Source organism: Canis lupus, chromosome 32 (genome assembly GCF_048164855.1).
Source record: "Canis lupus baileyi chromosome 32, mCanLup2.hap1, whole genome shotgun sequence".
NCBI lineage: Eukaryota > Metazoa > Chordata > Mammalia > Carnivora > Canidae > Canis > Canis lupus.
In genome coordinates, this window is record NC_132869.1 from 43,384,967 (window position 1) to 43,400,055 (window position 15,089).

General features: G+C 42.8%; 1 protein-coding gene across 1 annotated transcript in view; it reads left to right on the forward strand.

Annotated features, from left to right (window-relative positions):
* The window catches only part of ETFA (electron transfer flavoprotein subunit alpha), a 77,641-nt gene extending 62,552 nt beyond the window's left edge, over positions 1–15,089 (forward strand). The window contains exons 10-12 of the mRNA XM_072809839.1: positions 565–630; positions 5,137–5,217; positions 14,770–15,089. Coding sequence (XP_072665940.1) covers positions 565–630; positions 5,137–5,217; positions 14,770–14,808 — 186 coding nt within the window. The 3' untranslated portion in view covers positions 14,809–15,089. The remainder of the gene's footprint in view (positions 1–564; positions 631–5,136; positions 5,218–14,769) is intronic.

The window sequence follows — 15,089 nt, forward strand, 5'->3', positions numbered from 1 at the left end:
CTGAAGGCAGATGCTCAACCACTGAGCCACTCAGGTGTCTCCAAAATAAATTTTAATATGTGTATGTGTTTACATGTACATTGTGTATATATTGTGCATGTATATATAAAGATATATACTGATATTCATATGTACGTATATATATGAAAATACATCGCGCACACACATACGTGGTAAATGAATATATACAGAGTGATGAGTTTAAAGTGTGGTATCTAAATGAGCAGCCCAGACAAAAAGTGCTGCCTCACAGGAAATTGAGATTAATTGAAACGGTTGATGCAAAATGCTTATTATTAGCACAGTGGTTGGCACATACTTAATTGTCATTGATTCTCATTATGCACATATTTATTATATCCCCACTAGTATAGGAATTTGGAGGAAAGAGAAGACTGGTTTAGATCAGGGAAGGAAGAAAACATAATTTAAGTAGCACATATTGCATCTACTTTATTTAAAATATCTTTAGCCTAAGACTTGAATTGCTAATAGCAAATACTATGGAAGATACAATATAATATATGTAAGTATGTATTAATGGTATGGTCTCTTTTGTTTCAGGAGCTTTACATTGCTGTAGGAATATCTGGAGCCATCCAACATTTAGCTGGGATGAAAGACAGCAAGGTAAGTATACAGTAATAATGATCCTAAAAGAAAAATTTTCCTATTTTAAAATTTTGGTTTTACTCAGTTTCCATATAGTTACGGTGTGTGTAGGTTCAACCATTCAGATTAACACAGATCTACGAGTAGAAAGTAATACAAGGTGCTGATCACTGCTTGACTATACCACTGGTAGGAGAGGCAGTGCTGTGTCATGGAAAGTAATGTGACCCCACCCAGCTCTGCCCCTAGCTTACCACAGAATGCGTCTTGGCTGCACCTCAGTTCTTTATCTAACACAGGTATTCGTTGATGATGTCTAAGGTCCCTTTCAGCCCTGATTCTCTATAGTTAGAAAATTTAGGGTGAAGACAGCTTAATGAGGTTCTGACCATCTAATTAGTTTATAAAGTTTCTAATCCCTGACTCTCTGCTTCACCCTGGTCCCCTAAATGTCCCACCCTCATGGCGACAAAGCTCCTTTTCTCAGGTTGGTGACAAATATATTTGGGGTTGAGGCATCTTAATACCACAGTAATTGTTAACAATACAGTATATAGAGGAAGCATTCGAAGCTAACTTGCTGCTTTGGACTATATTGGGAAGCCCTGTGTAAGGATTCTGTGAGCATATATTTCAGAATATGACACATTAATTCATGCATACCAATGCACAGTTTGAATTATGAACTTTAGTCTTTCATGAAGACAGAGATGCTTCTGACATTCCAGCTTTTTTATTCATTCAGATGGAAGTTTGATATAAAAGGTAATAAAAGTTTTAACAGGTTTAACTTCTAACTTGAAAAAATGCATTCACTACCTCCATGTAACCTCTAAATGAATTGGCCCAAAACCAGTCAGATTTCACAGTTGGATGGCAGGTTTCTTTACTGAGCTATGAAAACAAGCAGTGCCGATGGGGAAAATGTTGTTGCTGCATTAAAGGAAAAAAGGAAAAAAACACTCCAACACCAGCAACCTGAAGAAATATTTTTAGCTGGGCCAATTCAGACATATCGTAGAATTGTTTCTCTAAAATAAAAGATTCTGTCTGCCAAGAAGATCCTGGCAAAAATTGTGATGCCACAGCAACATGACTGGATTGAGGGACAGATGGACTAGCTAGGTAAAGCAAAAAGGGAACAGTTGAAGTCAGGAGACCAGTATTGGGGAACAGTCTGTAAGAAAGTTGAACCAAGGTGTCCTCTGTTTATGCAGTCAACAAATATTTATTAAGCACTTACTTTGTGCTAGATGCTGGGGTTGCTTAATGAAAAAACGTACTCTTATCATATTACCTTGTGTGGGAGACACAACAGTCTCAGGTTATAATTTTGGTTAAGGTCTAAAATGAGATATTAGAGTAAGGGGTTTAAACAGATGATCATGGGACACCTGGGAGGCTCAGTGGTTGAGTGTCTGCCTTCGGCCCAGAGCATGACCCCGGGGTCCTGGGATCGAGTCCCACGTCAGGCTCCCTGCATGGAGCCTGCTTCTTTCTCCCTCTGCCTGTGTCTCTGCCTCTGTCTCTCTCTCTTTCTCTTTCTCTCTTTCTTTCTCCCCGTGTGTGTCTCTCATCAATGAATAAATCTTAAAAAAAAAAAATCTGATGATCACATCACATACAACTTAGTTTTTTTTTTTAAAGATTTTATTTATTTATTCATAGACACAGAGAGAGAGGCAGAGACACAGGCAGAAGGAGAAGCAGGCTCCATGCAGGGAGCCCAATGTGGGACTCGATCCCGGGTCTCCAGGATCACACCCCAGGCTGCAGGCGGCGCCAAACCGCTGCGCCACCAGGGCTGCCCACAACTTAGTTTTAATTAACATCATCGTATAGTTTAAAGAGTATGAAATTTGGTTTATATCAAACAAGTCAATGTAATGAAAGTACTTTTTGAACTATATACATATTAATATCATTGAATATAATCTGTGCTGTAAAAGCTGTGTAAAGAAGGGACCGTGAATTTATAAGGGTATAGTAAGAGAGCTCGAGGATGCAAGCAAGATTTTATGATACTTTACAGTTGACAATTCAGGAATATTCTTTTAGTAATTTGAAAGACTATAACCATCCCAAATCTTCTTACATACTTTAGTGGTTCCTTGTCCATAGTTGTGTGCTCTTGCTTTAAAAATAACTTTTATGGGCAGCCTGGGTGGCTCAGCATTTTAGCACCACCTTCAGCCCAGGGCGTGATCCTGGAGACCCGGGATCGAGTCCCACATGGGGCTCCCTGCATGGAGCCTGCTTCTCCCTCTGCCTGGGTCTCTGCCTCTCTCTCTGTCTCTGTGTCTCTCATGAATAAATAAATCTTTAAAAAATAATAATAACTTTTATGTAGTGGGAATGAAAAAGCTTTCAGAAGATTAAACTGTCAGATATTTGACCAGGTGGCCTCCAGGAAAATCATCAACCACATTAATTAAATAATTCTCTGCTAGTTCCTGCAAAGGAGGCTTCACCTCAATGCAAACCAAATGCCTGTGATTCGAAATGTTTGTGCTTGTGACTTTGGGTTTGAGGCTCATATTGAAACCATCATTTCTTGTCTCTGACCACACATCTTTTAATACATGTGCCATGTTTCGCTGGAGTAGTAGTCATCTGGACTACACTATACTCCATTCTCAGATATTCTGGAATATTTTCATCTTTTTGAGAGACCCTAGGGGAGTTACACATATGTCATGTGGGCTATATGTTAAGTCAGACTGTATCAAAATTCTCTTAAAAATGTGTTCCAGTTGTTTTCATGTGTTAGGATAATAGGCAGGGAGAAACTTGATTCCTAGAGAAATGAATTATTATAATCTATTAAAATAACACCAAATAGAGTCAAATAATAGAGTCAAAACTTTAAATTTACTTTAATTGCAGTGGTGTTTGAAGCACCCATAGAGAGGATGCCTGAGTGGTACATTCGGTTAAGCATCTGACTCTTGGTTTTGGCTCAGGTAATGATCTCAAATCAGCCTTTGAATCTCTCCAGTGAATTTTTCACTTTAGTTATTGTACTTAGCATCTCCAGAATTTTTGTTTTGGTTTCTCTCTCTTTTGATCTCTGTTGATATTTCCATTTATTCATACATTGTTTTCTTGACTTTCTCCACATCTTTATAGTGCTTTGAGCATCTTTAAAATGATTGTTTCAAAGTCTTTCTCTAGTAGAACTGCCATCAGATCTTTTTCAGAAGCAGTTTCTGCTGATTTTTTTTCCTTTGCACTCGTACTTTCTTGTTTGTTAGTATGCCATGTGATTTGTTGTTGTTGAAAGCTGGATATTTGAATCTAATGATGTGGCATTCCTGGAAATCCGATTCTCCTCCTTCCCCAGGGTGTGCTGTTTCGTTGTTGTTTTTTATTTATTATTCTTGTGTTTTGTGTTGTAGGCTGTTTCTCTGCCAAAGATTAACCTGAGGTATAAATTTAAGGTCTTTTTGTCTTTTCTAAGCCTGCATGTGAGGTTAGTTTGTAATTTTCTCTGTATATGCAGTTGTTTTTGAGTATTCTAGTCTTGAATGTCTGGCTCTCAGAGAAAGAACAATGCTGGGGGGCAGAAGTGCTTTGACTTTTTAAATCCCCTGGAGGTAGCTTTAGCCAGAGGAGGGGAGGGATCTGCAACAGTGGGGGAGGTGCAACAACAGTAGTCTTCCTCGGCCTGCATCTCTGATCGGTAGCAGCAGTCAGTAATCAAAGCACACGTCCCCAGTAGTTGGAGGACAGGCTGCTTTTTTGCCCACTCTGGCTCCTGCGGGCGCTGCAGGCTGCTGCAGGCTGCTGCAGGAATGTGTACACAGGTGCTTGCCGCTGGGGGTGGGAAATGAGTACCTGCGCCTGCAATAAGAGCTGCAGTTTACCTTCCCCTGGAAGTTGCAAGCCTTATAGACTCTGGAGTCCCAAAGTAGTTACCTTAGACAGATGATGCCAGTGCAGTTGTTAGCAGTGTAGGTGGGAAGACACGTTCCTTCTGATGCTTCCTATTTTTCCGTCTGCCCAGAATCCTCTCCTGATTTGTTACTTCCTAAAACATTATTTTTCATAAGTCAGAAAAAAACTAAGAAAAATAATGGTTTAAAAACCTTTATTAATACTGTGATGGGCTAGTAGTGGGGTGGGAGATAATTGTGCTATGTTCAAACCCAGAAATTTCTCAATTTACAATATTGGCACAAATGAATCAAATTAATCTTACTTGGTAGACATTTTTAACCATGTTAATTTTTCGTTGAGGGATCCCTGGGTGGTGCAGCGGTTTAGCGCCTGTCTTTGGCCCAGGGCGCGATCCTGGAGACCCAGGATCGAATCCCACATCAGGCTCCCGGTGCATGGAGCCTGCTTCTCCCTCTGCCTATATCTCTGCCTCTCTCTCTCTCTCTCTCTCTCTCTCTCTCTGTGACTATCATAAATAAATTAAAAAAAAAATAAAAAAAATGTTTCATTGAGAGTGTAAAATAGAACCATCAATCTATGGTATGCTTTCTTGATAAAGGCCAAACTCTTGGTTTTATTTCACAGACAATTGTGGCTATTAACAAAGACCCAGAAGCTCCGATTTTTCAAGTGGCAGATTATGGAATTGTCGCAGATTTATTTAAGGTAAGCTGGCTTTGGGAGAGATGACTGTTACCTAGATTGTCATCCAAGAAGAACCTCTTAGAGTTGGTCATAGAGGAAACCATTACAGGAGAACGTCGTATGTCTGTGTACCTGTGTGTCTGTGTGTATTGTATTAATATATGTATGTAGTTTTAAACTACTTAAAGAGAAGTTGTCCTAATAAATACATGAAGTTTATATAGAGTATTATAACTTTACCTTTGAAAAGGAGTCCATAAAAAAAGAAAAGGAGGGATCCCTGGGTGGCGCAGCGGTTTGGCGCCTGCCTTTGGCCCAGGGCGCGATCCTGGAGACCCGGGATCGAATCCCACGTCGGGCTCCCGGTGCATGGAGCCTGCTTCTCCCTCTGCCTGTGTCTCTGCCCCTCTCTCTCTCTCTCTCTCTGTGACTATCATAAATAAATAAAAATGTAAAAAAAAAAAAAGAAAAAAAAAAAGGAGTCCATATTGTCTTTAAAGTATCCACATGACTTTTGGCATCTTGTGTACTAAGGTAGTACACGATGTGAAGTGACTCAAGTAATTATAACCTAGAATCATATTTGGCAGGTATCTTAAAGAAATTCACATCAGGGACGCCTGGGTGGCTCAGCGATTGAGCCTCTACCTTCGGCTCAGGGCGTGACCCCGGGGTCCCAGGATCGAGTCCCACGTCGGGCTCCCCGCATGGAGCCTGCTTCTCCCTCTGCCTGTGTCTCTAATGAATAAATAAGTAAAATCTTTAAAAAAAAAAAGAAAAAAATTCACATCAAATACCCTCATTCAGAGATTTGCCAGAAATGCTACAGCTTTTCTTTTCTTTGTTTTCTTTTAAGTTTTACATATTTAAGTAATCTCCACACTCCCCATGGGGCTCAAACTCTGACCCTGAGATCAGGAGTTGGATGCTCTTCTGACTGAAGCAGCCAGGCACCCCGACTCAGCTTTTGAGTGGGCGCTCGAGTGCGGCTTGTCTGGCTCAACAAGTATGCTCTGCTTGCTGTGTTGGAGAGTTCAGGGCCTTCTTAATGTGATCTACTTAGGGAAGAACACTTCCCACTCTTCATCCTCTTCACTTTTGAGTGTTCCTTCTGCCCTGCCACCACCCCTGTACTTGCCCTCTCCATGAGAAAAATTATTTTAATGATACTGATGTGTAACATTGAAAGGTCATAGCTCGTGCCTGGCCCGGCTTCTTTTTGTCCCTCAGGACTTGCCTGCACACCCGTAGGTTGCCTTATGCAGAAATCGCTCTCGCCGTCATTGAGGCTCTGAACCTAGCATCCAGCCCTGGGAGCAGTGGGTTTGCTAGTGAGGAAGCCCTCACACAGAATCACAGCAAGCCAGTGCGGGCCTTAATAGCGCCACGGTGTTCCCCTTGGCAAAAGACTTGGCCCCTTACCGTGGCTTCGCCAGTGCTGCGTATGCTCCACATGAACTAAGGATTTACTCTGAGAGCACACCTGTACTTGGAAGTGTATGTTCGTGCTCAGCGAGGACGAACTTCAGCTGCTCATGCAGAGACTAGGATGGGGCTGTTGCCCTGGGTCAGCCGTCCCCTTGGCAAACCCCCACCCGGGCCCCTCTGAGAGCCCCTCTTCAGTGATCCTGGGCTCCTGTAATTGAAATTTAGGATTTGGGTATTTCTGCTGCTCCTGTCACCCGGCCCAGCTGTGTGAGAACAAACAGTAATTAATGACACTCATTTGACCACTGAGATATACCAGTGGGAGGAAAAGTTAGAATGAGAGAAAAATTTTTTGTATCTCTCACAAGGGTAAGTAACTTTGTTCAAATAGCAAGCATTTAGCTACAGTGAGAAGCTTAACGAGTAAAGACCTTTTAATTTAAAAATGAAACCCTCTTTTTTTTTTCTTTTTCCCCCAGAGTTAGGAGTCTCTCATGTAAAAGGTAGTGGAGGGGTAGGGTAGTGGAGGGGTAGTCGAGCAGGGGGATGGGGTGACTGGGTGACGGGCACTGAGGGGGGCACTTGATGGGATGAGCACTGGGAGTTACACTATATGTTGGCGAATCAAACCTCAATTTAAAAAATTAAATAAATAAATCAAACAAAAAATAAAAGTGAAACCCTCTGAACGCTCACCATGTATTCAGTTGATATGTTTGGAAACAGACATCTACTGTAGTTGCCTTTTTCTTCAAGAGAATATTTAAATAAGTTTACAAATAATATTGTTTATTTTAACATTTTTTTTGTTTTCTTGTGCACTATATGTTGCAACCTACAGACTGGGCTTACTTGAAAAATGGATGAAGTGTTAGCTGGAAATTTGTTATGTTTATATAGTAGATGACTGCCTTGGAGGAGGAGCAACTTTGTAGCAATTATTGATGGCAAGGTGTCACACAACTATGCCTCTTGCATTAAGGACAGCTCCCGGGTCTGACAGGAGAGAAGGAACACGCAAGTGAGGAGGTGTGTACATGTGTGTGCTGAAAGGTGTGTACATGTGGTGAGAGTCCTAAGACAGTAAAATTAGATTACGAAAATATTAAAAATCTGCCTGAGGGGCACCTGGCTGGCTTGGTTGGTAGAGTATGCGACTCTTGATCTTGGGTCATAGGTTCAAGCCTCAGGTCGGGTGTGGAGATTACTTAAAAAGTACTGCTTGAGTTGTAGCCTCCGAGTTGCTACTACATATGTGACACCAGTGAGTTATGTTTTTTTTCAAGTTGTGTGTGTCCCAGAGAGATCTGATTTGGGAAGACTACTCAGCAATTTTTTGGCACAATTAAGCCAGGCACCTGGTTCTGTTTTGCGCTCATCACCGTGCCTTCCCAACTCGTTAGGGACCATGGCCAAGTGGTTCACTGCTACTCCTCTACCTATAAATTGCAGTAAGAAGGACCCTCCTGGTGGGGCAAGGTGGCTGTGACGGGATGGCCCTGGTGGGGTACTGGAACTCCACCCTGCAGCTGTTCCTGAGGGCCATGCAGGTGCGAAGAAGCAAGCTCACAGTCCAGTCCAACGAATGCATGTTGACTTTCCTTGCTGTGGCCACGGGGGATGGTCCAGTAATGGCTTTGCCCCGGGAGGCAGGCAGTCCAGCATTTTGCAGCCCTGACCTGGAGTCTCCTGGAGGGCTGCAGCATAAGAGCTCTGATGGAGGCGCGATGCCACTCGAGGTCCTGCCCCAGTCCAGGTCCCAGCAGGTACAGCACTGAGCCAGGCCTGCGGGCGCAGGGAGGTGTGGCTCTGCTGGTCACCCTGCGCTGCGGAGACAGTGAGCACCTCAGGTTTGCCGTGCTGGCTGCGGGGAGAGTCTGGTGGCAGAAGAATGTGCTCCATGTTCTAATTTCCAGGCTAGAACCACCCGAGTGGGGTTCCACGGCGTATGTGGAGAAAGTCTCACGCAGCTCCTCTTAAGAGGAATGAATTCAAAAGCTACCCCAGCCCTGATGGAATGACACTTACTCTGAAAGTTCGAAGAGGCCGTTGTGGCTGCGGCCGTGGTCTTTGCCTGCCTTGTTATCATTCCTCAGTGACAGCTGGACAGAACGGCCCTGAAAGGGGTCCAGAAGCAAGTCGAGTCCATAGAGTTGTCTCCTCCTCTTTCTAGGAGCCTCGGGGTGGTGCCTTGGACACGGTGGAATGAAAGGACGTGTACCCCTCGTTCTTGGGAACGTGTAGTGGGCCCCCTTCTCCGTCTCTTGTCTAGATCATTAATAAGCAGAAGAGGAATAGTTTTCTTCTCTATTATAATTTGGTTTGGGACAGGAAGTCCTGGTGAAGGAAGTGGGACAGGAGAGCACCTTTAGGCCCAGTTTACCAATGACCTATCTTATCTTCCCCTTCATCTTTTACTTACTTAAAACTTGATATAATTTTAGCAAAAAAGTTTATTCCTAATCAGAAACCTCTGTTTCCCCCCAACCCTAACCACAAAGAAAAAATAAAGACCTCACTTTTGGCAGACTCCAGGAACCTAGACAGTATCCATCAAATTGTTCTTTTAGTTGAAATCAGAATGCGTGTAACATAGGTGAGTATTACAGTAATTCTGACCGAAGAATGGACAAGGTGGTGTAGTGAGTATACTCCTCAAATAGTTATAACAACACATAAAAATACAGTGATACAAGTTATGAATGAGAGTTAGCATTATCTATTTCAGATTAAGATTTTAAAGAAAATACCATAAAGTCAGGAGCACCTGGCTGGCTCAGTAGGTAGAGCATGCAGCTCTTGACCTTGGAGTTGTAAGTTCAAGCCCCCCACGCTGGAGGTAGAGATTATTTTAAAAAATAAATAATTTATTTACTTATTTGTATTTTGGGGGGAGTGCAGGGAGAGAGAGAGAGATTAAGCAGGCTCTGCACAGGGCACAAATCCGTTCATTCTCGTGTCCGTGTCTGTGCCTGAGGTACAATCCCTAAGATTTCCTATAAGAGTGGGAGGTAGCTATACAGATGCGGGGCTTGATCTCCCAACCCTGAGACCATGACCTGAGCCAAAGTCAAGAGCTGGATGCTTAACCGACTGAGCCATCTCCAGGCGTCCCCCAAAATAAAATATTTTTAAAAAAGAAAAGATACCATTAAGTCAAATAATAGTTGTGTAAAAAGGGTGGCTTTAGACTAAATTTTTGTGTAAAAATTTTAAATTTCAAAGTATCACATAACAGACTAATAATGATCTAAGTGATATGGTATCTGGAGTAAAAATGTGTATGCATTTTATTTTTTAATACTATTTTACTTAACCCTTCAATAATCATGAGTTAGAGACAAGTCTTTTTCTTCACATGAGAAATAATTGGTATATTAATTATGAGCTTTAATTCAAACAGGTATAGTTGTTATGAACTCATAGAGTAGTTGTGAGCCACATACTAGTTAAATTATCTTGGCCAACCTGTTTAATTTTTTTGAATGTAAGCTTTCTCAAAAATAATATAAATATCATACTACCTACCTTACAAGGTTATACTGAAGGTTTATACAATATATTGAATATATAATGTATTGAAGGTTATACAGTATAATGAGCTTATACTGTACCTAGTACAGTCTGTGTTAAATATTAGGCGACCTGTTTGTATTTCCTTTCACACAGATACATAGTAGGTGTTCAATAAATGGTAAATATTATAATCGGAGTTAGAGTGAGAATAGGACACTACCTGACTCGTGGTGGTGGTGGTTTTTTAATAGCTTTTCTGAGATTTAGCTCACAAATCATAGAGTTCACCCTTCTAAAATGTATAGTTCAGGGATTCTCGGTACATCCAGAGTTACACAACCATCAACTATGTAATTCCGGAACATTTTCGTCACACTGAGAAGAAACCCCATACCTCTTCGTAGTCACTTCCTATTCCCCACTCTCCCCAGACCGTGGCAGCACCTCATCTATTTTGTATTTCTATGGATTTTCCTGTCCTGCTATTTCATATAGACAAAATCATGTAATATATGGTCTTTGGTGGCTGGTTTCTTAGCATAAGGTTTTCAAGATCCATCTGTGGTGACTCCTATATCAGCACTTTCTTTTATTGCTGAATAATATCCACTGTGTGGATATGCCTCGTTTTGTTTATCCATTAATCATTTGATGGACACTGGGGTTGTTTCTACTTTTTTGCTATTATAAGTAACGCATTGAAGTTTTTGTGCAGACATATGTTTTCATCTTGTTTGGGTATATAGCCAGGAATGGAATTTCTGGGTCACTTGATACTCTATTTTTAACATTTTGAAGAACTGCCAGGCTGTTTTCCAAAGTGGCTGCCCCACTTTACGTTCCCACCAATACTGTATGAGGGCTCCCGCTTCTCCGTACACTCGCTGACACTTGTTATTGTCCATCTTTTTTTTTTTATAGACATTCTAGTGGCTGTGAAGTGGTAATTCATTGTGGTGGTGGTTGTGTTTCCTTGATAGCAAGTGATGTTGAGCATCGCCTCCTGTGCTTGCTGGCCATTTGCATATTCTTTGGAGATCTATCTATTCAAATCCTTTGCCCATTTTAAATTTTTGTTATTTGTCTTTTTTGTTGTTGAATTGTAAGAGTTCTTTATATATTCTGAATACAAGTCCCTTATCAATATGTGATTTGCAAATAATTTCTTCCATTCTTTAGGTTGTCTTTTTCCTTTTCCTTCTCTTTTCTCTTCTCTCCTCCCCTCCCTCATCCTCTCTCTTTAATTAACTAATTGTATTGTCTTTATTAAGTCATGAATCAGACAGCATCCCATTTAGCAAGTAGAGGGGAGCTCCTGTCTTTTCACTTTCTTGATGTCCTTTGATGCACAAAAGTTTACATTTTGTTGAAATCCATTTTATCTGTTTTTTCTTTTATTGCTTGTCCCTTAGTAGGTGTCATATATGTGAAACTTTTGCCTAAGCCAGTAGAGTGATTATAGGCCTCTGTATCTGTTCAAGTCCTCACTTTGATTTCCTTTGGGTTTATACATATGGATTGCTGGGTAATATGGTAATTGTATGTTTAGCTTTTTGAAGAACCTCCAAGCTGCTTTCTCTAGTGGCTGCCCCATTTTACATTCCACCAGCAATGTGCAAGCATCCCAGTTTTTCCATATCTTTGCTAACACTTGTTACTTTTCATTCAGAGCCATCCTGGTAGGTATGAAGTGGTGTCTCATTGCGGTTTTGACTTGCATTTTCTTAATGTCTAATGATGCTGGGCATCTTTTCATGTCCTTTTGGCCTTTTCTGTAACTTTAAAGAAAAATTTTCCACATCCTTTGCCAACTTTTTAGTTGAGTTTTGCCTTTGTTCTGGAGTTGTAGGAGCTCCTAATGTATTTTGGATATTAAACCCTTATCTGAGAGGTAATTTCCAAATATTTTCTTCCATTTTGTAGATAGGTTATCCTCTCACTTTCTTGATAATGACCTTTGTACAAAAGTTTCTAATTTTGATGAAGTCCAGCTCGTCGGTTTTTTTCTCTTGTTGCTAATGTTTTTTTTAGTGTCATAGTTAAGAATCCATTGCCAAATCCAAGATTATGAAGATTTAGCCCTGAGTTTTCTTTCAATAAGAGTTTTATTGTTTTAACTCCCATGGTTAGGTCATTGATCTGTTTTGTATATGGTGTGTAATTTTTGTATATGATGTGAGACGAGGTTCCATCTTCATTCTTGTGCATGTTGTCAGGGCACCATGAGTATTCTATTCCCATCGATTGGACTTTGCATACCACCTGTTTTTTAAAACTTTCTCCAATTCTCCCACACATAGCTATTCACTAGAGTCATTCTAATCCCTTTACACTGTTTCTCTGGAACCCACAGGGTTTATCTCTGTTTGCTCTTCAGTTCTTATCCAGAATACTTTTCTCCTCCACGTTAATGTTCTGATTTTTCCAAGTCCACACCTAATCTCTTCCTCAGAACTCCTGGATTCCTGGATTTTGAGCATTTGGTGCCATTCTTCTCATCTTCTTACATCTTACATGTAAGATGAGCACATTCTTGATTGGGTGGTTCATAGTCCTCTGTCTTTTCTCCCCCAATTAGGGGGTGGGGATTTTTTGTGGGCAAGAATTAGGCCTGAGCTGCTCTATCTCCCATGGTGCTTACTCTGGGGAAATACTAAATGACCGAAATATTGTTGTGTTGTGATTTCTGTCAGTAGATTGTCTTATTTTATTTTATTATTTTTTTTAAAGATAAACATAAATTCACTTCCATTTGGTCTTACTGAATAGGGAGCTGCATCTCACACTATCTAAAATACAGATAAGAATCTAGGTCTTTGAGCTTGCTCCGGGCTGTCATTCAGTGAACTTGAGCTGGCATTTATTTTTTTCTAGTAAGGTATTGTGTGGTATGCTTGGAAAGTCTGTGGTTGATCTAATAAGAAAGGATATAGATGATGGACAAAGTGCCCTCTTTTGGGGGGGGAGTGTGGCAGGGAGACACGCTAGAAAGTCTTTAAAAATTGTATGTTCTAAATCAAGTTAATGTTTCACTTAAAAGAAGTTGGGCTCTAGCCTATTTTTCATGGAACACGTAGGTCCCACAGGAGGCTTGTAGCTTGTCATCCGGGTGACCGGCCCAGCTCGTGGTCTGTCCACTGAGCAGAGCTAGGAGTGGTGCCAGCACTTAGTGCTGCCCCCGAGCTAATGCCTGCTGGCTCCGTGGTAAGCACGGGCCTTCCAGTAGGCTGGAGACGGAGTGACATTCGGAAGAAACACCATGTCGACAATTTCCTTAATAAATGTTGTACGAACACATTATTTCCACCTAATGGAAATGTAGCTCTCTTCAATAATTGAGCGGCCGCGTGCATGGGGGGCAGGTTCAGCGGGCAGCTCTCGGAGCGGGGACCGCGGCAGCCCCGTGGAAGGCCGGCTGATTATCCTTGGCAGGTGGCTGGGCGGTTTTGGGGCGCGACACTCCCCCGCAGCTGCCTGCCCAACGCTCCGCCTGCCCCACCGGCCTGCCCGGCGCGGCTCGAGCCCGCAGCTCCTCCCCCGCCCACCCTTCGCCGCCGCCGCCGGAGCCCTCCCGGAGTGGGCTGGACGGGTGCGGGGAGCGCCGGGGAGGGAGCGCAGGAGCGCCGGGCCGGACCCTGGGGCGGCCTCCCGCAGGGGCGGGCAGAGCCCCGGGGCCAGGGACGTCCTCGCGCAGGGAAAGCGGGGCTCCGGCTGCGGCGCCTCCTGGGCGTGCGCTTGCGTCCGAGCCCGAGTCCCCCCCGCTGCGGTGGCGCTGGGGCGAGCCCCCGACTCCGTTTTGGCGCAGAGCGTGGTCTCGGTGGTCTCGGGGTTGGGAGGCGGCTCGGGATCCTCTCCCTCCCTCTGCGCCCCCATGCATGACTCAATCTTTGGTTTTTATTTTTCTTTTAAAATTTTATTTATGAGACAGAGAGGGAGCGGGGGAGGGGCAGAGGGAGAAGCAGGCTCCGCTGAGCCGGGAGGAGCCTGATGTGCGGCTCAGTCCCAGGACCCCTGGGTCATGACGCTTAACTGACTGAGCCACCCAGGGGCCCCTTCATTCATTTTGAGGGGAAAAAAAAGTCCCTACAGGCAGTATGCGGGCTCGTGGCCTTGCCAGCCTTGTGTCCAGGTGGTCTCCCCTTTCAAAAGTAGTAGTCGTGGGCGGCCTCGGTGGCTCAGGTGGTCGAATGTCTGGCTCTGATCTTGGCTCAGGTCATGATCCCAGGGTCGTGAGGTCAAGGCCTGCCTGGGCCCGTGTTCTCTCCTGCTGCTCCTCCCCTCACTTGTGCTCTTCCCTCTCTCATTCTCTACAATAGATAAATCTTTTTTTTTTTTTAAGTGTGTAGTGCTCCCACATTCCCACAGAGGGGAGCACAGCAGGGGTGGGGGCACACCTCGGCCTCAGGAGCAGTGTACAGGGCGTCTTTGTACTTTCTTTTTTAAGATTTTATTTATTCATGAGAGAGACAGACGCAGGCGGAGAGAGACCGACGCAGGACTCGATCCTGGGACTCCAGGATCAGGCCCTGGGCCCCCCAGGCGCCCCTCTCTGTGTACTTCCGAGCTGTGACCACACCACACGGAAGGCTCAAGGTGCTTAATTACTTTTTTTTTTTTTTTAATTTGCAGGTAGTTCCTGAAATGACTGAGCTATTGAAGAAGAAATGAGTTCTCATGTTTTAAGAAGGAAAATATGTCAAAGTATTCAACTGAACAGAAATTCATGGTTATCATAGTGACCGTTGGAAACCTTGGAGAGCTACATATCATAATTCGAGAAAAAGTTCTCACAGATGCCGGAATGCTTTTTTATGAGCCTCTTTTAAATTTCTTTTAATTATTTGTGGTTCCAAGCAATTATTTTTAAGATTTTGCTAAAAAGTAATAATAAAGATTTTCTAATTCTGGAATAAAATATATAATAAAACATTTCCATAGCTTTAGAACTA